The 25,676-nt window shown below is 42.4% G+C and overlaps 1 protein-coding gene across 1 annotated transcript in view; it reads left to right on the top strand.

Annotated features, from left to right (window-relative positions):
• EPHA4 (EPH receptor A4) overlaps window positions 1–25,676 on the top strand; it is a 104,410-nt gene that overhangs the window by 22,467 nt on the left and 56,267 nt on the right. Inside the window, exon 4 of the mRNA XM_042041969.1 lies at window positions 18,126–18,281. Coding sequence (XP_041897903.1) covers window positions 18,126–18,281 — 156 coding nt within the window. The remainder of the gene's footprint in view (window positions 1–18,125; window positions 18,282–25,676) is intronic.

The raw sequence follows: 25,676 nt of genomic DNA, 5'->3' as shown, positions 1-25,676 counted from the left end.
CTTGTATTTTCTTCAGGCAGGCGGTGTCCCAAATTATTAAGTAGCATGGACTCTTTAATATCATGAATTTGAGGGCTAACTTTGATATGAGCTGCATAAGCAGAGAGTAAGAGCTGCTTCATTCCTGGTAGAGGCTTGTTGGTAGATATTGGCAGGGAGTGTCTAGTTAATTTTTGAACTCTCTTACTCTGTCCAAAGTTAAAAGCTGATCCCAAACTGCCAATGACATCTACCACCTAGCACTAGGTGGTTACATCTCAACCCATCAGCTTTGGTGGTTCAGAGGCACTGCTCAAACCATACTGTGACACCCAAGCATGCTTGAAATTCACCTCACAAATGTGCTGTTGAGTTCCTGATTCACTGCCACCCCTCTAAAGAGTCAGCAAGTGACAGTCGGTGCAGTGAGAGCTGGGCTCTGTGCAAATTAGCATTCCAAAATAAGTATGAGGTATTGCCCAATTAATATACTCTGCATTACCTAAGACCATGAACAGCCTCTTTTGTGAGGGCCAAAGTTGTCTTTATAAATAAATAATACAAAGATGTGTTCAAATATGCATGGAATGCGTATTGGTTATTTTAAACACTAAAAAGCCTTGTTATCTGGGAGACCAAAGACAGTTGTTTTATTGTATTGAGTCTTAACACACTTGAAACTTTTCAGCCAGGTACAAGTCTAGAATGAGACTGTTCTCTTAAGGCTGAATCACATCAAGTTGTAAGCAGTATTCTATTGGCAGTGCAGAGGGCAGGATGGAAAGAGGAGGGTTGTCCACCCAGTGATGAGACAGGTTTAAAATGCAGAAATTATGGGTTTACATGGTATTTGTTCCCTTCTGCAGTTTGGGGTGGGGGTTGTTTGGTTAGTTGAATTTTTTTTTGTTCTGGTTATTGGTTTGTTTTGGTTTGTTTTTTTTTTTTTTAACCCACCGGAGAATCATTCCAGGCTTTTTTTCACTGCCAGGAGAGATGTGCTTTGCCTCTAGGATGTGAGTGACAGTGCCCGCTTAGTTGTCTTTAGAGGGCGGGATTGATAAAGCAGCACACAGTGTGCAGACTGTGCAGTGCTGATAGCTGGCCTCTGGCCCGAACAGGGACCACCTGATGGATCCAAACTCAGACTCCTGTGGTGCACAGATCTGGTTTCTTGTGAGGCTTCTCAGTACACAGCCCTTGGCTCTGCTTCTCCTGCCTTACAACTTTTCTATCAGTAAAACCCCACTAATGATGAGAATTTCGATTTGCTACTTAATTTTATGGTGATATCAAGGTGAGGAGACTCAGGCCATGCATTATGAGGGTGGTTTTATGAGAGCAGTGATCAGGCTGTTGAGTCATTATATCTACTTTACACTTTGGATTTTCATTGCTTTATGGAGCATGTTAATTTTTGTTTAGTTTGCCAGTAGCTTATGAGGGATAGTTGTCTTTATCAAAAACTGCCACCAGCTCTTTAATCGCTACTTCTCTATGGTACCACAGTTCTTAAAAACACACAGGCAGGATTTTATCCCAGGTAGATATTACTTTGTGGCTTCAAAAATACCATTGTGTTTTATTTTGGCTTGTTTTCTTCTCTCAGTTGCTAGGAACAGATATAACACTCAGAACAGTGTGAGTAATAATCAGAACTTCCTAAATATCAACTAATGTGGGAGATAAAAACTACCCAGGTGACGTATTTGTAAGTGCAAGCAGTAATAAAGCCATATGAGAAGTCATTATCTCCACATTTTTAAAATCACTTGTTGAGACATATATTGCTGTTTATTTAAAATACCCTTAGTACAAAGCTCCTGGGAGTACCAGTTAGAGCATGGTATGCAAGTCTCTCTGCGTGGGGGTTTCCATGGGCAGCTGTTCTTTGACCTTGCCCTACATGAGGAGTTTCAGGCTTTCATTTCTGGATTACCGACCGTCCTCTCTCAGGATCACACATTCACCTTAGCTTTCTCAAAATGTGATGGCAAATCAGATTGCATTAATGGAAAATGTCGTGGCCTAGAAAACAGCTTTTACTGCTGACAGAATGGGCTGATGAAATCTGGGCTGCTAAGGTATGCTATTTTTGACTCTGAAAAGTAGCATTTTCTGAAGGTTTGCTGAATGCAGTAATGTGATTTCATGTTCCTCTTTGTTAGTCATCTCTAGCTGCTGGTGATGGTAATGGATGTTGTTAATGTTCAACATTTAATCAGCTAAAGTATGTGTCTGTCTGCTTTTCTTTCTCAAAATTTGCAAGGATTGTTACCAGCTCCGTGTATTTTCTAAGAAGTCAAAAGCAGCTCAAAGAAGGTGAACCATGTCTGCTAAATCTGTTTTAGAAGCCTTTGAGTACAAATGAATGATTATGCGAAAAGAATTCAGTCTTCCCTCTGACTAAGGAGGTGCTTGCAGTAACTATTGGCTTCCACTGTCGTCCTCCAACGTTGCCATGACCATTTAGTGAGGTCTGATTCAGACTAATTCCCACAATCTCTAGGTTATTCCCCGCTGAGGCTGGGATATTTGGATGTCTGTTCAGACGTAGAGTTTACTTTCTAATTAGCACATCAAGAGTGCTTTTTTTAAATTTTTTTTTAAATTTTTTTTTATTTTTCCTGAAGGCCACAACCTCTGTTCCAATCCGGGCAGGTGAAATTTCACAAGCACTTTATCATGGCTCATACCTCAAGCATCCGAACACGCCTTTCTGATTGTCATTCGTATCCGCCTGTCATTGCCTCTGGCATTTGCTGAGTTCACGTTTCCATGTGATTTACTGCAAAACATTTTGTTTAACGAGTCACTAACACACACTGACAGGGAAGTCCCCCTCAAGAAGCTGAACTAATGATAGTCTTCATCTTTGCTTTCTTCAGGTAGAAGCTAAAAAAATCAATCTCTTGGTATCCGTGCTTTAGACTTGGCACTTACAAAGAATTCTTGAAACTTGCAAACTCTGACCTTGAGTCCGTGAGTGGTTTGAATTGCAAATGCTCTTTGTCATGGGCTCTGTGTGTGTAACAAGGTGGAGGAGCTCTGAGGCAGTGCCCCTCCTCCCTGATCAGTTGCAGAATTTCCAGTGCAATTGGGTTATGAGTCAGTAGCAGCTCTGTGAGTGTTCAGGTAACTACTGAGGTGTCTGGATGCTAAAGCTGCTCCTTGACAGCATTTCTGGGAAACCTTTTAATATACCAGAGCAGCTGCTCTTTCTTCTGGCCCTGGCTTCTTTGGTGCATGCCCAAATAAAGTCACTAAGTGTTTGCAATACCAAAATCTACTTCATGTTGACTAAAGTGATTCATACAGTCTTATAAAAGATTGCTTATCTCCCATGATGAGTTGGGTGCAACTGCAAAAACAGCTGTAAGTGTCACATTCACAAAACATAAGCAAATGCATAAGAATAAAATATAGCAAAAAAACCATCTCCCCTCTTCTCCCAGTTGGTTGCTGATCTCGTGTATTTGGGGCTCTGCCTGGCACAGTGCAGATTTACTGATCCATTAGTGGCTGCTGTTTGGCTGCACCTTCACATAGGAAAAATGTTTCTTGAAAATAAACTTGGCACATCAGACACGCCATAACTAATTCATTGCAGCCAGCACATTTCCTCCTGTTCTGCTTAACTGCCTCAAGTTTTGATTATGTACAAATTTAATGGTTTGGTTCTGCTAGAAAATCCGGGGTTTGTTTATTTAAATTTATATTTCTTAATGAATGCATGCAAGAGAAAGCACTAAGTAATTACAAGTGAGGAACATGGAAAACTACTATGCTGAGCTGAGCATTAGTTTTTGAGAGTACAGGCTCTCCTATGGTTTTTTAATAGTCTAATAAAAATTTTGGTAAACGAGTGATGAAGTGCTTGCAAATTCAAGCAGATGGTCCCTGAAGGACTCCTTGCTGGGGCAACCTAACAAATCCTCTGGGAACTCAGTTTTGCTGGTGAAAGAGTGCAAGTAACCCTTCTGGGGGGTGGGCACAGGGGAAAGGCTCTTCTGGTCATAGGTGGACGCTGGGGCTGCTCTTGAAGATTCTCCATCTGTAGCTGTAAGGTGCCTCACTGTATGAAACTCGACAGTCAGAGGAACACCAGGAAGACTATGAAGTTTTGCAAGATTTTTTTTTTGTTTTCGGAAGAACCTACTGACAGAGGCAGAGAGAAGAAGGGAGAAAAAACCCATTTCTGCCTCGGGTCTTCTGTCTTGGCTGAAGGTAGAAGTGGAGGTTACTCTGTGTGACTTTGGGATCTCTTGAAAAGTGAGAAATACATGCTGAAAACAGATTGTCTTGCATACCCAACTAAATTTGTTTAACTTGTGCAAGATCACCTTGTCGACAGCCTTTTAAAACCTCGCTCTCCTAAGCTATCTTAGATACAATTGGGATGTTGGTGATAGCATTTTGTTAATTGTTGAGGCAAAATTAAGTCCTGGTATGGTTTAGTGAGAGTAGATAAAGTAGTGCTCATAAGAGCTCTGAGCTGATAAGTTATCGTATCAGGAAGAGCGTGAGGTGATCAGAGCGGATGTGAGTCACATGCCAGCTCCAGCCTCGCTACCAGGTTTCTTTGCTGGAGTAAATTTTTGTGGCCTGGACTGAAGTCAGTGGTGCTTTTGGCCATTTCTAAATAGCTCCATGGTTACCACAATTAATTTCTTAATTATCTTGCACTAATTTATGTATCATGTAGATATTTGAATAAATAACTCTATCATGTTGACCATGGGGGCCTCTGAGCCAAAATGGAATCTTATTGTTGAGTTTATTTGCCAGTAGTTTTGTCGAAGACAGATGCTTTTCCAGATTAGAAGCAAAACTGTGTTTATTTTGTCACTTTCTCCTGATTAGCAGCTGTATGACATCCAGCAGGAATTCGAAGGGAAGCTTTCCTTCTTGCCTGTCACCGTTGCTGGGGTGAAGGCTCTGCAGGCTGGGCTGTGTCCTGACCTCTATCCCAGCCTGGGGACTGTGTGTGCCCTCTGGGTACCTGCTCTGGTGACCAGGGCTACTGGAGGCTCGGGGCAGTCTGACAATGCCCCACTGGGGATGGGGCTGGCATCCTGGGATCTGCATGGAGAGAGGGAAGAAACCCCTTGTTTGTTTATCAGCTCTGGCTGGCACTAACCTAGTCACCTGAGAAGTCTTTATTTGCTTCAGCAGTTGGCTCAGCCATGGGCTCATTCCTCATGCTGGAGTTGGTCTTGTCTTGAAACTGTGTTATCGTGCCATGGTTCATGCCTTCTGCAATGCCTAGAGTGTGAGCTCCATCTCCCATGGGAGCAACAGGCACCTCCACCATGTTGTGGCCATGTAGGCCACTATGGCTTTGTTCTGGTACAGGTGGATTCACACTCTGGATGCTTCCCCTGGAGCCAGTCAGAGAGCCCTGCCATCCTCTCATAATTCATTCTCTCATAAATTCACTGCTCACTGGTGTGTCTGCTGAGAGCCTCCCTGGAACTGTCTGGCAAAGACTAAGCTCGGAGAGAAGAGAGCTATCCCGAATATTTTTGGTCATGCCTGACATTGGCTTCTTTTACCCAGGACTTTATTTAATTTCATATACTGTTTAATTTACCTTCTCATACAAAGGGAGACTTTCTGCAGGACTTTTGAAGAAAAACTTGGCCTAAAGTATTCATTAAATGGCTGCCTCCATAAAACCCCCTACTTTAAAATGCCCATTGCACAACTGGGCCAGATCCTGTACTCCTAGAGCAGCAGCTGTGTTGTAAATCTGTGGGTTGTCTGGACCTGGAAGATGGTTGGGCAGAGCTCTGATATAAAGATACCATACATCTTATGAATTTAGGATAGCAGAGGATTTAAAAGCTGAGTCAAGCTCAAATCGGAATTCTTCTTATCCAGAACCCCCACCAGCCACTCATAAAACTGATCTCTTTCTGGCTTTTTTTTTTCTGAATCTCTTGCTTACTGGGGCTGTGACAGCAGGTCCACCAAACCAGCCTCTGTACATCCAGTGCTTTTCCCTCACTCTGCAGGGATGTGTGAGGATGAAGAGGCACCGAGTGCAGGCTTGGGGAAGACATTTGCTCTCTGCAGAGCAAGTGCTGATGCACCAGAATGGTGGAAAGCATTCTGAGTGCACCTGAATGGGGTCAGCAGTGAGAGCTGCTTTCCTTCTCCTTCTGGATTGGCGTTGTGCCCCTCCTGGCATATCCTTCAAGATGTAACGATACACAACTTTACAGGGGTTCTGCTGTGCTGGTGTTTCTGTCAGTGACCTAACAGACTGTGCTTCAGAGCTATTTTCTCCTGCGGTAATTCCCTGTCTTGCTTTTATTTATTGGTGATAAAAGACTATCACAGATAAATAAGCATGTTCTCACTTGACTTGATAATTTACATGGCATTGCTGAAGGTGATTTACAGTTTATACATGGAAAGGACTTGCTGATCTCATTAATAACTTTCCAAACATCTAGATAAACACGCTATTGCTCTGAATCAAATGAGCATGAAACAGCCAAGGTATTCACCTGCAAGGGCTTCTGGCACTCTGCTCTTTCCCAGACAAGAGAAGTTTGATAAAAGAATGTGGGAACTGCCAAAACGCATTTCTCCTCACAGCCACCCAGATCACCCTAAGGTGGGAGATTTCAGCTATTCTTGCTAAATTATTCTTCTCTATTGGAAGGCTTGTTGACAGAAGATTTCTAACTCTTTGATTTTTAAATAGGGGCTGTATTTCACATCCCTGAGCTCGCAGCCCATGCAGGTATTTTGCTGCATCCTCTTGAACATCCTGCCAAAGCCTGAGATGCAAAAGAGCAGGTAAACAATCTCCACAAGCTTCCTTCGTCAAGGCTATAAAAGGAGAGTTGAGACAGCCCTGGGTATTCCCTGCTGAGCCAGGTTGTTGCTATGATTTGTTTCATCAGAAATAATCACCTCCTCTTGTTTTATGGGCATCTTGTTATCTGGAGATCTCCAAGTGCTCTGTTGCTTAATTAAACCTCACAACAGCTTTTAGATGTATCTATTGTGAATCTTATTGCCACTTTCCAAGTGGATAAACTGAGGCAGGGATATATTGAAGCTTACACTGGCTGTCCTGTGTAGTTCCACTCTGCAATTTAGGGGGCCCAGAGGAACAGCCCTGCTTTCTCTTCCTCTGCTCCCTGCTTCTTTCATGCCATTAACTCCTGTGAGAGGGTTATCCCTAGCACGGGAATCTCCCATGATCTGCAGAGAGATGAGCTGGAAGTTTGTGAGCAGAAGGTGAGGCCAGATCAGCTGGGAGGAAAATGAATGATTTTTCCTCTCTAAGACTGTGATACACGCTGTTGTGTCCATGAATGCCAGAGGCAGGTCAGGCAAGCTGTTCTCAGCCTCCGTGGCAGAGCCTGGAATTACACCTATCGTGGTCTCCCATGTAGCTGTGAGATCGCGCCTCATTGTGAAGCTTCAGGCTGTAAGTGAGAACAAATGTGGAAGAATAGCTTCCAGATGGCTCCTGGCATGTTTGAGACTTTGTAGGTTAGCCCAGTGAGGGGCAAATCTCCTTTCCTGGAGATACTCAGAAGAGGACTGGACACAATCCTGAGTAATGTGCTCTACAGGACCCTGCCTGAGCGGAGAGGTTGGAGTAGAGAACCTCCTGTGGTCCCTTCCAACCTTACCCATTCTGTGAAACTTCAGCTTGATTTTCACATCTCGGAGAGAGCTGGGGGGGAAAAAAAGGCATCTAGGGAAATCCTGGGTGTTTTGAGTCTTCCTCTTCCTCCTTCAGAACCTCTTTGGTAGGGAATGCCAGGATTAAACAAGGGTGTCCCTTCGTGTGCCTCAAACCCAATGTTTCTGAAAAGGTGTGATCTGTGTAGAATAGAGAAACACGCAGCTTGAGCAGATTAAGGGAGAAAAGGACAAACAATTGAGCGGCTGTTTTTCTCTGGCTGCAGTTGAGCTTTGTGCTAAATTTTGCATTCGTAATGAACTAAAAGTGGTCATGTGCTCCAAATAGCAAAGGGCAAAGAAGAGAGAAGCAACTCATCAATGTATGACCCTCTCTAAAGTGTCGTGGGTAATCAAGTGTGAAGTACTTAATGGATCATGATTTGCATGCCACTGTTTTGATTGATGTACTACTTAGTAGAGGTTTGATAGTTTTTTACAGTGGTGTTGATGGGAGTCTCTCAGAAGCAAAGGTATTTAAAAGATGTGTAGATGTGGCACTTAGGGACATGGTCAAGTGGTGGACTTGGCAGTGCAGAGTTAGTGGCTGGACTCGTTTTTTTCCCAGCCTAAATGACTCTGTAAACACCTCGTCTATTTTCTTTAGTGCTGGGGAGAGCCAAAGCAGTGTTTTTTTGAAGTCATTGTATTCCCAGCATCTTTGTTAAACAGTCAAAAATAGTGCAGAGTTGTTATCTTGTATAGACCCGGATCTCACCAGAACTGTCTATATTTAGGCATCTTCCAAAACCTTTGTGTCAAGCAGTTCTCTGGGGAGACCAAAATAGCTTTTTTTTTTGTTGTTTATATATAATGTCGCACAGCCATCTAGAGAGGATGTGATGATTAAACCATATTAAGACATCTTGCTATAGCTCTGGAGATAGGAGGTTTAATTGTGTTCCAGGCTGCTCACAGTTAAAGCAAGAATTTAAAAAGCCCGGAAAAACACTGTAGTGTTTAGTTTGCTGGCATGACGTGGCTCCGTCACACTCATGATACAAGTTCAAACAGTAGCAGAAAACATAACAGCCACCCCGGGTTCTGCTGTGGAGTGAAATTCCACTTGCACAAAAGAGACAGCATTAAAGTATTTAAGCGCAGGATCAGTCCTCAAATTCTTGACAAGAGACAATTTGTTAAGGGGTATTAATGTAATAATTATTTCAGCCAACTTGCAATGTCTCATTGGCCTGTATAAAATAACTGGGAATAACATGTTAGATGCTCTATGATACATTACAAGTACACTCTTTGCAAAGTCCAGGGCCCTGAGCTGATGCTTGTGTTAGGAGCAAATAGACATTTTAAACAGTAATGTCAGATCTCTATGTTGGGCCTTTCTGTCTTAAAGTGCTCAAGCTGATACTGTGCTCTATCACAGACTTATCTAACTTTGGAGGTTTAATTGCCTTTCTACAGAGCTGTTAAGATTTAGGAGATGAGAGATAATCCCAGGATGGCTGGACCGTGCTTTTGAGATACACATCTCTGTTCTCATCAGTGCTTTTACACCACTGGGGAGAGAAGCTTGTAAGCAGGTCTCCTGACAAGAGGATTAGGGCTTGTTAATGTGGAGATTCAGGCCAATTAATCAGCTTTCACTGGAGTATATCATAAAACTTCAGTGGGGACTTTTTTTTCCTGTAAAGTGCAGTTGCTAAAGAACAAAAATCACGATTTTCTGTGTTTTTTATAAAAAAACCCCACCTTAATGTCTTTGGTTTGTTTGAAAACTTGTTAGTTTTCGTGATTCTCCTTGTGTTACTTCTGTTCAAGGGAATCCATCAACTTATTTTTCTAATTGAGTAATTATTTGAAACTGATTAGTTGACTCATCCCTTAAATCTCACAGCTTGTATAAAGGTGATTAAACTTTCAAAGTTAGATGAAGTCTGTGATAGAGCAGAGTGACAGCCTGAGCACTCTGAAGCACAGAACATCTGAACGCTTGGCTCAGGCAGCAGTGTTTTAAAGATGCCCTTAGCTCTTGGGTCAGTGTGCTGGCAGTGTTGGTGCTCTCTGCTCCCAAAAAGGACACGCCTGCTCCAGCGCTGTTTGCGAGCAGAGGGAGCTTTATCATACCAGGGCATCTGTTTATTCTTTAAATACTTTTAAACAGTAAAAATGCAAACAGTGCCGTGCCAGGTTCCCAGTTCAGCAGCACATTCCTCTTAGTTAAAGCACTTAAACCTGAAGTTGTGTGTGCTTTTAGTGCTCTGCTGCCTGGAAGGAAGGGACATGTCCCTGTGCCACTGCGCAGGCACAGTGTCCCCAATGCTTCCCACTGGTGGCCATCGGCTGCTTTGCTTGCCACTGACAGTCCTAGCAAATATCTTCCTGTAGAGAGCAGAGCAGGTTGGGATTTGCATTCCTCGTGGAAAGTGCTGACTTCTCAATGAGAAAGGATTTTTTTTTTTTTTGGTGGTTATTTTCAGTCATGAATTTTTTCACCTAGTCCTTGAATTTTTACCTTTCTATTTTTATTTTAATTTCAGACAAAAACGCAGTGCAGCAAATGTTCTGTCCAGGGGCTGATTTTCCTTGGTGAGATTTTGCAGCTGTTGCCCTTGGTGCAGGGCTGGAAGCTTTGCATGCTGGCGGGGTTGACAGAGCTAACGTGAGATCAGGGCGCTGTCAAAGACAGGAGTGAGCATGATGTGGGAAATGTCAAGCTTATCCCTAAATATTCCCCCCGACTACCACAGCTGTAGCAGAGAAGAGGGTTGCATAGATATGCTATTAGTATTAATACATAGAAATGTGAGATTTTCAAATTTGTGTATTTTTAGGAAGAGTTTTTTTGTAGCAGTTGTGATCTATCAGCTATGTAGCAAAGTTCAGAATAACTCTTAATTTTTAAGAATAAAAGCTAATTTTTCATTTTTGGCTTTTCTATGTATGTACCTATTAAACTTAATATATGAATTGTATATGTATTTAATATTTTGGTTTATGGTTTTGACTATTTAGTTTCTTTAGAAGAAGGTGGCTGATAAAGCAGGTTTCAACTTTTGAAATGATTGCGTTATCAGCACAATTATATTTTTTTTGCATGAGGTACAAGTTGGTTTGAAATATTTCTGTAGAAGACAAGTAAAGCATTTTTCTGTGTAAAACTGCTGCTTAGGCGTAGCACTCCAAACCCACAAACTCTGTCCTTGCCGAGAGGATTTGGCAGCGTGGCCATGCCAGCGGTGCTGTAGGTCTGTGCCTGCAGTGTGCAGTGCCCAAGTGCATGGCAAAAACATCTGGCAATTACCTCTGAAGGCTGTGCAAAGAAAATGATACCCAGGCAAACAGGACCTCCTTGGCTGGGATTAATAGGCCATTCTGGTTCTTGTATCATACACCTGGGAGTTTTGTTAGTGCCTGTAGCTCTCTCTCAAACAGATTGCCGGATCAGATGTCCTGTCCTGTTGTGCTTGTGCCCTTTGCTGAGCTGGAGACTTCATTTTTCATGGTTTGTTTCCCTGGATTTCATGTATATTAAAGAAAAAAAAAAAAAAGAAAAAAAAAAAAAATTAAAGCTCTGGAATTCAGGTCAGAAGATTTTGGCTTGTTGGGGAATTTTATCAGGAGAGCAGTGAAGAAGCCCACATGGGCTGGTGGGTTTTAAAGGACAATCTGCTGTAAGCACATGCACAGCAGCTGCAGAAGGTAAAGGGGGTGTTGCAGAAGGCCGAGGTGGATGGGCAGGGAGCCCTTGGCACAGCTCAGACACGCAAGAGAAGCAGTCAGGAGGACTCTACAGTCCAGCCATTGCCTGAGGATGCAGGGGAGGTGTTAGGAAAGCCAGAGCTTGGCTGGAGTTTGTCTGGTGTGGGATATGAAGGACACCTGTTCCTGCAGGCACCAAAAGGAAGGCTGAGGAAAACATGGTCCCAGTGCTCACTGGGGGAGGTGACCTAGTGACCAAGGACATGGCAGAGGTACTGAATGTCTTTTTGTCTTGGCTTTCACTGCTAGGGTTGGCTGTCTGGCCCTCCAGGTCCAGCAGAGTCTGTGAAAGTGAAGGGTTACAGGAGAGGACTGAGTACAGAGGAACTTCAGTGAAGTGGACCTGATGTGCCTGATGGTGCAGAAGGATTTAGCGGATGTCAGTGCACTGCCATTTCCTGTTGTCTGTGACAGGCTGTGGCAATGGACACCTTGCAGTTAGCAGTGAGTTCTGCATCCCTTTCCCTCCTGAGGATTCAATTCACTTTGGATGGTGATGGTGATTTGTTTCCACACCAGAAACTGCTCTAGCTGCTCACTTCTTTTAACTCCTTAAACCGAAGTAGGCAATTGAATTTCTAGTCTCTCCAAATAAAAATCTGGCTGCCTCTCAATGAGGTGATCATCATCTCTCCATAGGTGCACATCAGGCAAGGTACTCTTGGATTGCCAAAGGTGAGTTCTAATGTGACTGGCATCACAGGATCAGTCCCCAGCCTTAAAACCAGCAAAGCACAGCGCTAGCTGCAGACCTGTAGCCAAGTCAGTTACACTGGTGAAAAAATTAAAAAGATTTTTAATGGTTTTTTTAATGGTTGTTCAGATTGGATGTGTGAAAAGCTCCTCCACTTGGTTTATGCTGCAGCTTTGCAAAGGAGGTCTGAGTGCTTAACCTGCCAGGGTACCTGCCTGTACAGGTCCAGTGGCTTGAATACTCAGAGTTTGGATTTCAAATCATACTACATTTATGTTCTAAGGTCCCTTTATTTCTGTTTTGAACTTCCTGAGTTTGTACCCAATCATGGAGTAAAAGTGCTCTGCAGTCAAGCAGTCTAGACTCTTTTCTCCAGTGGGATTGTGTTTGTGTTTCCTTGTGTCACTCATGCATCAAAAATACATGCTTAGTGTGTAGAAATACTGGTTTTCTCATCAGAGATACGAGTTAAAGATGGGGAGCTGCTTTTTATGTGTAGCAATAGTACAGTCATTATTAACAGGAGGCAAAGATCTTACAATGTGAACATCAAAGGAATCTGACGTTATTTGGAAAGAGCATTTGGTACATCACATCACATTCTACAACTTGACTTTTAAGAAATGCTCAAGAGAAAGCTTTTTTTATTCCCTCCTGCTTGGCTTCTAAGGTTCTTTATTTATCACCCTCAGGGGCATTACAGTGAGTAATTAGATTGGACCAGGAGAACGACTTAATTTTACAAGAAACTCATTAATTCATCCTATTTTAAATCTTCTCATTTCACCCCAAACCCAATTATGCTTGTAGTGGCAATGATCTGGAAAGGCATTGTCTCGTAGGTGTTGGGGGGGCCACTGGGACTGCTGTGGTATTCATGTCGGGGAGACAAGGGTGACTCCCTTTCTTTGACTTTTAGGTCAAAAGAACTAGTTGCTGGGACAGCTTGACAATTAGAAAACCCTGATGAGCATTTGAAAGTAAAACAGCTGTACAATAACAGAGGGGTTCATGGTGCAGGGCAGAAAGCTCATCAAAAGAGACTATCCAAACAATTCAGTTCTATAATTAACACACAAAAATCTGTTCAGAAATGGTAATAACAGTAAAAGAAAGCTGAGAAGATGCTGCCTTCTTATGTGGCAGATGTGGTTTTGTTAAAATGCGAGAGAGAAAATCCATCCTCTTAAACACTAAGAACAACATTCAAGGGGAAAAGTAAAAGTAACTTTTTGTTCCTAAGGGTGCAGTTAAAACATGAGCTTAAAATATTTCCAGAGAGAAGAGCTGTGGAAAAAGTAACCAGTGATGAAAGACATCAAATATGCTATCAAAGTATTTTTTCAAGTCTTTAAACACAAGTTTCTCACTGAAATGTATAAATGTGCCATTGAAATATCTCTTATTAAATTATTTGCCTTGTCCTTCATTTCACCAAGAGCACTATTTTGGAGTCTTTCTTTAAAAGTTGGCTACAATCGTGGACTTAAAAGTAGTTTTCCCCACTTCTGTTGTGTGTGGAGGGAGATTTGATTCAAAATTGCTTCTCAAGGAATTCTGAAGTTTCCTTGAGTATGTAGCTAACATATTTTTCTGCTTCAAAAAATGGAAACTGGAATGCATAGCTACTGACAATTCAGCTGACTCCACACACAGGTTTTAGCAGCACAGCTCACTTGCCTGTGATAACAAATGTTCTTGGTGGTACAGAGGGTCCATTTTGGGCAGGAGGGTGCAGTGGGAGCATGGTTTAGTTGTGGTCCTGTCCTGGCTGGGGGCCCTTGTGCTTGTGTGGAGAGCTCAGCCTTTGGCACATGGCTCTGCAGCCAGTGCTGCTGGCCTGTGTGGGACTGCATCCCACTGGGCTTTTTTAAGTAAGCACTTCAGAACATCTCTGTCAGATTTGCTTCTAATATCAGTTCATTGACTTAACTAGATTTACTTGAGCAAAACCACGTGTCTGTGCTTGTTTTTCTCCCTATTCACTTTATTAGGTCCTAATCAGAAATCAGTATTTTGTTGGTCGCAAATCCTCCTCTTCAGCAGAGGCTGAAGCTTCAAGCAGGATTTCTCCCGGCCTTGGTCCCTGGTGTCCAGGGCTGCCACCAGAGTTCCTGCCCAGCAGTTTTCAGCTCATGGCTGGCCCTCTTGGGCCTTCCCCATCCCATCACTGCTCAGATCTCAGCCGGGCTCAGGGGTACCTCCCATCCCTGCCTCAGTCCTGCACAGCCTCCAGGCACTTCCAGAGCCTCTGCCTGGAGCTCTCTGAGATATTTTTAACATATGCACTGCGTTTTTAATGGTTTAGGAACTTGTCAACAAAGAGGTTGGGATGATTTCTTTATCCAATCCTTTGCAAAACATTACATGATTTTTATTTTTTTTAAAGGAATATTAGGTATGTCAAGCCTTTTCCAAAGTCTGATGGAAAGAATCACTGCCATTTCCACAAGGATAAAGGAAAAATTTAAGAGCAAGTACCTGGGGCATTTTTGCAAACAACTCTAAATTTGAAAGACTGATTTTCTTAAATATTTCCCCCACCCCCAAATTAAAAACCCCAACAACATAGCTTGTTTAAAAATAGTTAAAACCGATTTAATACATATATTTTGTTGTAGCTGTGTCTAAAAAGAATGTGATTAGAGCCCTGTCCCCTATGAGATCAGTTTTTAAATTCTGTAATTGCTGTATGAAATTTTCTAGTTGAAAATTCAGCATTTGGAGAGACCAAGCAAGCAGACTTTGCAGCTCACACATGTATTTTCTCTGTTTTTTTGAGGAATCTTTATGTCTGCAAATCAGGTTTTAATGTGAAAATAGAGTTTGAAAAACAGCTTGAGAAAATTTACATCTAGATTTGACTGAAGTTCCATAATTCTTCAGAGCAATTTTTGCAGTTTTGACATGTATCACTCTGGTAAATTGGGAAAAAAGAAAGAAAAAGGCATGTAATAATGACCAACAATGTTTGCCAGCTCTTGTCTTGCTTTAGTAGAAAGAGAAACCAAATAGATTTTAATATTATAACTCAAAGACATCAGTATAATTATTTCAAGCTGATGTCCATTTAGATTAACGTGATTTGTTCTGAGGAAAAACTGTGAACTGAAAATATTTTTGTCTCAGAATTTCCCTTGGATGTGGTGCAGTCGATTGTAACTGTGTTACTCTTGTGGGTGATCTGAATGTGAGAAAAGGTTTTTCTCCTTTAAAAAAAAAAAAGAAACCTAACAGAAAGAACTAATTAAGGCAAAGCTAAGAAATTGAACTCAAAAGTTTGCATTGCACATGTGAACTAATCTTTTTACAAAGGCATCTTTCGAAAACTGTGTAAGAACCCCATTCATAGTGGGTCTCACCCAGCAAATCCTTCCTAGAAAAGCAGCCGCGTGAAGATTTGTCATGAGCAAGCAATAAAGACTTCCAGGGAATGAGTTCTGTACAGGCTTCTTGTTTGCCTACTAAATCATTAACCTTCCAAAAAAAAGCCCATCCGTTCTTGTAATAGGTGTGTCAGCAGCACTTCATGCTAAGAACAGCTTTTACAGGATTAGGTTCGAGTTTTTAAGTAGCAGTACCATGGAGTTCTTGGGGGCAAAGACCTCCTGGTTTAATGCAGCACATTCTCTAATGCCCTTTTATGTCTGTTATGAAATGTGGTGAATCTCTGAGCACGCTAAAATGAAGAAAACTGTCTTCAGGAGTAGTTGATTTTTTGAAGCAAAATGGCTGTGTGTGCTTTAGGAGCAGCCACTGTGTTTGGAGAGCTTTCTTCAGGTCTTGAAATATTAATGATCTTGGCTTAATATAGTAGAAAACAAAATACAGTGCATAAAACGAGGGGGGAAAAATCCTTGAGTTACAGAGTGTTGACCTTGCAGTACCCATGGAATACATCTATTCCCTTTTAAACCAGAGAGTATGAAAAGACAGAGAGGAATGGTCACAAAAATCTTTACTTGTGACATATTCTTGTCTTTCTAGAAGCATGTTATAGTCCAAACAGGATTTTCAGCCTTGAGCTAGATGGTTGAATATATAAGTATTTTAATACCATGAATATGCTAAAGATGGCTCTTTGCTTAATGATTTCTGTGGATTGTGATGTTCATATTAAGAGTAATATTAGAGTTTACATGTTTAGTTTTTAAAGCCTTGAATAATAGAAAGAATTTTGTGGATAAAAGCAGTCAGCTTGCTTTCCTCTTGTATTCTGTTTTTTAATACCTTTTCTTTATATATGGTAGCAAGATTCTTCCCGTGGGTGTCTGTCCTGGTCATATACAGACTTAGGCACATTTCTCATCTGACCTGTGACAGTGAAAACCAGGAGTAATATCTAAGACCAGCATCTGGCACTTGACTGCTGCTGTTGTTAAACTCAGGACATGTAGTGATATAGCAACTTGCTTACCAGATAGTGCAAATCATACAAAAAAAAAAAAAAAAAAAAAATTGAAGACTTATTTTCCTTGTTTCCTTATTTTGCTGGGCAATTCCCATCCCAGGCAAAATAAGCTGTTTTCTGGGAGTTGCTTTTGTGTCCAGCAAGTGCCCAGCTGATGAGCCAGATGTGGTGGGTTTGTATTTGTATTCAGGGACTAAAATTGTCTGTGATGTGGGGAGGCTGGGTTTGACCCCCACGATTCTCCCTGCCAGAGCTATGGCTGCTGATTTTAATTGAACAGCCCCAAGGCTGTTTGAAGCATGGCCAAAACAGACCTTGCAAGTCGAACCTTATCTAATAACACAATGCATGTGAACTCTGGAAGTGTAAATCTCAGTCACTTGAGCAATGTGTTTTCACAAAGTCCTCTGCTCCCGTGGCAGCCCCAATGAGTGACACCAGGCTGATGTCCCAGCGCTCTCACAGATGGCACGCAGCACATCGTAAAGTCAGGACTTGTTAAGGACATTTCATAAATGGCTTTGGCTAATAAGAATGAAGTAACTTGCTCTTTTATAAATGTGTTACTAATATCCCTCTGCATTTCCTGCTGGAGGGCTTTGTAATAGAAGCAGGGAAAGAGTGAGGGGGGGACTAAGGGAAGGTTGAAATAGCAAGAGCAAGCCCTGGCTGTGCGGGGGCTTGTGCCCTCCCAACAGGAGCCTGTGTGTAGCAGGGGAACCCTAAAGGTAGTGTAGGTGATAAATGACAAGATGTGGGAGTGAGTCACACAGTAAATATTGGGAACAACCTTTCCTTTTTACTGGTTTGCATGCCTGGGAATTTTCTCTCCTCTCTGCAGTGCTAAAAGCCAGTGGTGATGGTGGGCTTTTTTCTCTAGCCAAGGGAGAAATTTCTAGGATGACATACCTGTTAGCCACCATGAAAATGTGTTATTAATGATGCTAATGAGTTTTTTCCAAGTGATGTAAAAGTAGCCATTTGTGTAAGCCCTGCATTTATGAAGCTGATGTCACTGAAAGCTTGCCAGCTGCACGTGGGCCCTGGTGGCAGTGGTGCAGTCACTGCTGTGCCCTGGCTTCGAGGAGGAGAGAGCATTGCTGATCTCCTCCCCTGGGGAGAAAGAGCCAAATGAATTCTGCCTTGCCATTTCTGGGCATGTTGGGTTCCTGTCCCACTCCCTCTTAAAAATTGGCAGTGTCTGACTGTCAGCTGCCATTCCTTAAGTGGTCATAGAATAAAGCAATTGCACCCCTTTTGTCATGCTCTGTGTGTGTGTGTGGGTGCAGGTGGACATGGGTTAATCCACATGCAACTCCACAGTAAGCACAAAGAAGCAGCTGATTTTCTGGCAGTGTCAACAGAAGAGTATAATTTTTTTTTGCCATCTCTAAGCCAGCTTTTAAAATGGCTCTTGTTGGAATTAGAAATCAGTATCCCCTGACATAGGATTACTCATTAAGAGTGTGATGATTGTTAATTCTTCACCTGGGCTAAGAGGACATCATTAGATCTCTTTGAAATGTCTCCTGCCTTGATTTTGAATGAGTAAGCTAGCAATTTATGATCACAGCCCGGGCCAGTAACACTCTCCCTTCCTGTTCCTCCATCTAGCTTGCAAAATCGGATACTACAAGGCTCTCTCGACAGATGTTGCCTGTGCCAAATGCCCGCCTCACAGCTACTCGATCTGGGAAGGCTCTACCTCCTGCACCTGCGATCGGGGCTTTTTCCGAGCGGAAAATGATGCTGCCTCCATGCCCTGCACTCGTAAGTTGGTCTTTGAACAATCTCTTGCCCCTTTTATAACCCATTTTTTCTCTGTGTCTCTAAAAAGCATTCTGCTTCTGACATAAGAGCATTTAGTAGCTTTTATGGCCCTTTTCAGACGCAGTTTGCATTTTGTCTCACACTTCTGAGTGAAGGTGTTTTCAGCCCTCAATTCCTAATGGCGGCATGGTTGTGCTGACCCTTGTGAGCTTGCAGTATAAATAAATCAGGAGACACAGTTACAAAAGAGGGACTCGCACACCTCAGTAATACAGGTAGAAGTAAAATATAGGCCCCACTTCCAGTCTGAACACCTGGCCAGTAGATCACATCACCTTTCTTCTCTTTACATACGGATATTTGTAGAAATTTTGGAAGCTTTCCTTGTAATTGTATGACCTCGGGTAAACAGGTAATATTTATAATCTCATTATATTTCTAATTTGCTTGAAATACAGCTGGTGACCCTTTGGAACTTAAGTGTTCATCTGAAAGGGGTAGTAATAAATCTTAAACTTTAATGAAACAACCACCCAAAGCATGGTTTATTTTATCCTGTGTAGGTAAGTACATCATGTACAGCAAATGGAATTTGCTTTAGTTCCACCAAAATGCCTTCAACAGGGAGAAGGAGAGGTGCACTGAGCACAGTCACAGGGTTACTGGAAAAACTCCTTGTCCTATGTGTTGGTTAATGGCTCATACAGTCGAAGACCTGGGATTCCAGGCATGTCCTGGTGTTAAATTGTGATCATCTAGTTCTTCGGTTTTCACTTTCTTAGGAGCAGAGCAGTTTGAAACAATAAGTGAAAGGGCTGTATTTTACCAGGGGATATCCATGTGTGGCTTTCCCTGAAAGCTCTTGGAAAAGTTTCCAGATTTTTCAGCCGTATATTTGTGTAGACAGAGTGTGTGTGTGTCTGAGTGAGGGAAGGCCGAGATATTTCTTTTGTAACATTTTAATATATTGCAAATTAATTTTGTGAGAGATGACTCACATTCATTTAGACCTTAATTTCTCCCTTACAAGGCAGAAACAGTGTATGTCCATAACTAAGTTAGCACTCATCCCTTCCTCACACCCCCTTGATTCCAGCTGTTCTCCAGTGATTTCCTTCTTTTCAGCAGTGAGTTTTGCTGGGTGGTGGTTGAGGAGGCTGGGGCATAGCCAAGAGCAGCTGCTTTTGCTTAGTAGGAAGCGTAGTGGTGCACATATCCCTTGCCAAGTATTGACTGGGAATGGAGTCTAACTGTATTGTGAAACCTTGCCTAAGTGGGCAGGAGCATGCTTTCTATAATATAATTTACACTAGGAGATCTAAAATGTGACCAATTTTATAGGAAAAATGTCTTTCTGCAACAGCAAAACTATTGTTTGGAATATACACCCTAAATAACATTATACCAACAAAAGTTTTTCAAAGCCCTGGTCCTTGTGAGTGATATCTTGACCAAATTGAAATCAAATTAGTAATCAACGGTTGAATTTAAATAGGCATGTGCAGTTAGTGAAGTATGAGGAGAGAGCAAAACATTTCCAGATGGGGAAATTGTAAGCAAATGATATGTATGTTTGCTGGTATTGCAAAATGTACCCCTGCAAGCTTAGCCCTTTTTTGTCAAGTCTTGGGGCTGCTGGAGGCACTCCTCCCCATTACTGTCTTGGGAGATCAGTCAAAGCTGAAGTTCCTGATCTTAGTCTTTTACCCAGAGAATACAAAGGGGGAAGGAGAAAAGGGCAAAGGCTGTGGTGCTGGCCTCAGTCTTCATCTCTGCAACAGCCTAGGAGGACCCTGCATGCAGAGGCAAGCCAACACCACAATCCTATGGACACCTGCTCTTGGAAAACAGGCCCGTCTCTGGAGGTCCTGCTTCACAGCTTTGAATTTTCCTGTAGCTAAAGGGCTTCTTTTTCTGTGATCCAGGGTGAAAGATGATGCAGGAGCTGTTCCTGAGCTGGCCTGTGGGGCAACTATGCTTCCCCAGTCCTGCTGTGCCCGCTGGCAGCCCCTCTTTGAGCCCTGCCTTAGCTGTGCTTGAAGGGTGGTGCCTGCTCAGGCGCGAAATGCAGCCCTGCCCGCGGGGCTGCGTGGGGGGCTCTGAGGGCTCTTCCTTTGCCATGCTCCCCCTCTGAGTGGCCTTCAGCCCATGTACCTGAGGCAAGTGACAGCATTCAGAGGACCTCTGCTGAAGGAAGACCCTTCAGAAGTAGGTCCCTGTTTGTCTGACTTTCCTGACAAGATGTGTAGACAGAAGGGAGCATAAACATCAAAGGTGCTTTCAGGTGGATTCAGACTGTAATCAGTTCTTACCAGTTGGTTAAACCAGGTGACAAACCCAATTCCCTTGTGCTGACAGCCATAATAATCAGGCACCTTCTTTGTTCATTATGCTCTCTTTAACTCTGGTATTCTCATTCAGGCCTGCATTTAGTAATCGCTCAGTGTGACGGCACACTAATGAAGAAATAAAACACAGTATCTGAGATCCATTCTTCTAGCAAAAAGATAGACTCTGCTCCACTGGCTTGTAAAATCAGGTTTCTGTTCACTTGGAGAACTATTAGACCAGGTGAATAAAAGTAACATTGGATAATTTGGAAAGAACACCTGGAATGGACTGTGGATTGATCCTTTCTTTATTATTTCTAAACACTTTTTGAGATGAAGAACTTCAGCCTTCTTAAGATGTGTTTTTGTAAAGCTTTGACCCTTGGCTATTGATTTCCTTTAGTAGTAAACTGTCTGGCCTTGTCACTTACCTCGTCTTCTAGGCTGAGGGAGGAAGATTGTTAGGACTTTTTCCATTAGCCTGATTGTGCTAGTGGATGAAAGGGAATTAGAGAATTCCCCTTCCTTTTCCTTTCTTGCAAGTTCCATGATAAGTTACAAAAGCAGTAGCTACTTCCTGATGTGCTGGCCAGGAGAGGTGCTCCAGAGTTTTACCCTTCCATAACACCACTCTCTAACAATGCCATCCCTTGTTGAGCTGTAAAAACTGTGTCTAACCTTAGCTAAGCCAGGCATCAGGCTCCTAAACAAGTAACTCAGACTCTGGTTTTAGTATTCTGCTCTATTTCAGCTATGCTAGAGTGAGTAGTTATGTCTGGCCTAAAGTTTGTGCCAGTAAGAGGAGAATGTGGCAGAGTGTGGGTGTAGAGACAGTGAAGTGGGCTGTGTTGAAGGCCAGGCAGAGGCACCCTGACATACAGGAGTTCACTGGTGCAGCTTTCCCCTCAGACTTGCCTCCTGGGGATAATCATCAATGTGTCTGTCACCACTGGGGGCAGAGCTACCCTGGATCCACCGCTTTGGCCAAACTTGGGAATTCAGACTTGGAACTCTGAAGCACAGTGGGCTTGTCAGCTGTGTGCTTGGCCATGGAGATGGGATGATTGACTCGTAATACACCTGAGCACAAACTGTGGAAAACATGGGCGCCTTTCCCTTTTGGAAGCATCGCAAAAGTGATGTCGAGGCAACTCTACAGACCTTCATTATATTGCAGTACTTGCGGAGAGGAAGGGTCTTTCATAAGGTTAGCGATGTAATGGAGAATAAATTGCCTTACCCACACACGAATCCATGAGGCAGGAAAACAAATCACTCTTAATCATGGCCCTTGTCCCTGAATTCCCTTCTCTATAAGGAGATATCCTGTGAATTGCAGCCTGGTGCAGGCAGGTGCAGTTCCCACCCAAATTAATGGGTGTTGCTACTGTGTCTCCACCATTAATGAGTTGGGTTCTCTAACTCTTAACAAACAGTGCTCGCATTATGAGTGAGAAAGGGACGGGTTTCTATTGTTTATATTGTCTGTTAGATTCAAATTATTAATGATTTTTAATTGGGAGCCCTTTACAAAAGAGAGATTATCATCATGGACTGTCCAGCTTGAAATCTGCTTCAGTAAATGACCCTGAATAATTTAGTCAGTTGTGTCACCCAAACAGGGACTGGTGTATTGATTGATATTTTGTCATGGCCTGAAATATTTCAAAAACGGTTGCATTTAAGACAACTTATACCGGAGAAGCTTGAAGATAAGAGCAGATATAGTGAGATGCAAGAGAAGAGTGCCTGCTTTGAAAGGACCTTCTCCGGTCTAGGTTATCAAGAAACTGCATAGCCTCACTTCAAACGGCAAACATCACTTACTTGTCTTTACATTCCCCTCTTCTAATTGAATTTAGTGCACTGCAGTATTTCCTCCAGAAAGTATATTGTTTTTAAATTACCATTTCAGTGCTATTACTCAAGGCTCCTGCTTCTAATGCTTTCTGACAGTTATCAGCATAATGAACCATAATGAAATGATGAGCAATCTACAGTGGAAACTCAATGTGAATTCCACTAGAGCTGTGTGACTGTGTTGTTAAAATTTGAATGCACATTAAAATAACACTGTCCTTATTTGTTTCCAAGGTCAAGGCTTTAAAAAAGGTCTGAAAGGTCTAAACACTTCAATTTTGTAAATGTTGCAGTCTAATATACACCCTTAATGCAATCCTGTGTTACATTTAACATATCTCAGAGATAAACATTTGACCTGCATTTTCAAAAACGAGTGACTTTACCTACCTAATAACTGTGGCTGCAGATGAATAATTACATAGGATCTGATTATTTGAGCACGTTTATAATGATTGCTTAGACTATAAACAATATAAATAAACCAATGTGCTCTTTTTCCTTCAACTTGTTCCTTTTCTAAGTTTCCTGTTGGACGTGGATTATCACTGTTGTGGCTGTTAGGAGAAAAGAAAGTAGGATACACCACACAGTCATGTTGGCTGCTGCATTCTAGGTGGCTTTGCACTGGCTTTGCCACACTTCCACCCTTGTGCTGGCACTACTGCAGTTCTCTGCTCTTGGAGCCTGTTCTCTATAGTATGAAGTATATGCCAATAGAGCCTCTGATCTTCAGAATTTAAATTTATGACATAATAACTCTTCCACATCTTTATATATGTCCATATCTTCAGTAAATTATTTTGTTTTTAAAACATCCTATGAGATTGTTCATTATGTAAATAGTACATCAGAATGCTTTTTAAGCCGTAGTAGAGCAGTTGCAAGAGCAGAGGGAACAGTGGGTAGGCTGTAAGGAGAGAATGATTTTTCTTCTCCACGTAGGCTGGGAAAATAGACCATCCATCGCTGCATCGCTGCCAGACCGAGAGAAAGGGATTGTGAGTGATGGGAATCTCAAAGGAGAAAGCTGTCTCCCCTTGTGTGTGGTGATGGGCTGAAGGAATTGAATAAGAAGGGGAGTGGTTATGGCTTGAAGAGAAGAGACAGGAGTAATTTGACAGTTTGTGTTTATAATCAGTAGACTTAAAATCATCACTCCTTTAAATACTGCAACTGTTTATTAGCTGTCTTCTGATTTTCTGGCCATAGCCTTAAATTAACAGAGACATTTACTCAATTAAGTGGGGGCTTTGATTTGGTTAGTCAGGACCCAGTTCTGTAGAGTTGTTGAAGTAAATTAGAGGGCAAACAGAATAAGAAATTCAGCAGTCAGGCCAATTACAGAACAAGTTATTTTTCTGGTTTGATTTCTTTCCTGTCAGACTGTCAGATAACTTTCTGGTTTCTGCAGTGGAATTCTTTTTATCTTGAAAGAGTGAGTGAACACAGGTGGTATTGTCTGCAGCACAGTGCATTAGAGTAGATGTGATAACATGTCTTAGCATATGTGACGATGCAAAATGTTCTTATATGGCAGCTCTTGGAAGAGAAGCCTGGAGCCCAAAGGAGTGGTACCTGCCAGCATCAGTTTTCCCACACCTCTGCCAGTGGTAACTGGACCTCTTTGCTTAACTTCTTTAGCCTCTTTAGGAGAGGAGCTATTAATTGGATTGTTCTCCGGGTGAAAGGAACAAAGCCTATTGTGAAGCTGGTAACCAGGGTACTTTTGGCAAATAAATAGGAAATCATACATTCCAGTGAAATGGGCATTTCATCACTGGCACTGGTCCAGGATCCCTAGCTTGGCAGAATGCCTGCTGAAGTCAAAGGAATCTTGCCCAAGTAAATAAATGAAAAATTGTTTACCAAATCATTTGCCTTATTATAACCCAGTTGTAAAGCTAACTATGCCCAGAGAGGAGAGGGGGTGGAAATGGAGCAGATAACTGGTATTTTAAGTGGCTGCTGCATCTTGCGGCCTGTTGGCTTTGGTCTTGCCAGTTGTAAAACACACAATCTGTAATGATAAATGGTCAGGAATAGCCAGGCAGACAAGAATTGAGGGTAGTCCGAGCTGCCAGTGCTTGTGTAAATTAGCCCACAACAACGGGGGACCTGTCCACAACTGCTGAAAGAAGCAATTAGTGGCAGCAACATATAGAGCTGTCACGGGAAAGTGTGGGCTTTATTTGCAAGCTTAAACTTACGCAGCCCAGGTATTTACTCTGTGTTATAACTTTTCTTTCAGATGGTTAGAGATCAACAACAAAGGCATATCTGAAGGGCATCAGCTCACATGCTGAAATATCATTGACAGCTCCACTGCTATACAGGCTTAGTGAAGCCTTGTGAGATGGAAAGAGGAGGCCAAAGTGCTTCCTCTTGAACACTGTGCCTGGCACAGCTTTGCCAGACATTTTAGTCAGTGAACTTAAGGAGTTTAAAGACATTGATTATTTAATAATTACTTGCTTTGCATCCTCTCTGAAAATAGTAAACTCTCTATTTCATGCTCAGCCCTGCCCCCAGGGAGATGATTCTAGGATCATGATCAAGTTAAAGAGCACAGATTAGAGTTGTTAAAGGCCATCCGTACAGTACCAGTGTGGTGAGGCCTTGCTGAGAGGGCAGCAGTGTGACCCTGTGGGTGAGGCTGGCAACACAACCCACAGCCTTAGCAGAGCCCTAGTGCTGTGCCTCTGTGCCTGAGCTGGACCCTTCAAAGGCACCTGATGTACTTCCATTGGCATTTCATTGCTCTCTGCAGATATGCTCCAAATATCTTTGGAAACGGTCACTGTATGGATCTTTTCTTTTGTACACCTCTTTATTTGGTCTCTTTATTCTCGCTGTGTTACACACAAAAGCTGGCTCTCAGATCTTGTATAGCAGATGTGCTAAACTTTTCACTGCTTCTGATAGTGCATTTCTAGTCAGGTTTTCTTGCTGTTAGACAGTCGGATGCTTGCTCCCAGGTGCCTGCTGCTCCTTTAACTTATCAAAGACTTTGCTGCTCCTCTGTAGTGCAGCCAAGGCCAAGCTGCCGATTCAAAACAGGCCAGTTCATCCTAGGCTCCTTTTAAATGACGGTGAGTCATAGCAACCTTCCCTGTTGTATGAATCTTGTTTATTATGTAGCAAATTAGCTCAAGATTTCTGAATACCCCGAGTTCCCTTTGAAATCAGGGCAGATGAAGAGGGT

The sequence above is a fragment of the Corvus kubaryi genome, unplaced genomic scaffold, assembly GCF_017639235.1.
Source record: "Corvus kubaryi isolate FWS band 111438036 unplaced genomic scaffold, C.kubaryi_AGA036_p1.0 37397, whole genome shotgun sequence".
Classification (NCBI taxonomy): Eukaryota; Metazoa; Chordata; class Aves; order Passeriformes; family Corvidae; genus Corvus; species Corvus kubaryi.
The sequence above is the reverse complement of the archived record's forward strand: the minus strand, read 5'-3'. Positions and strand labels throughout refer to the sequence as shown.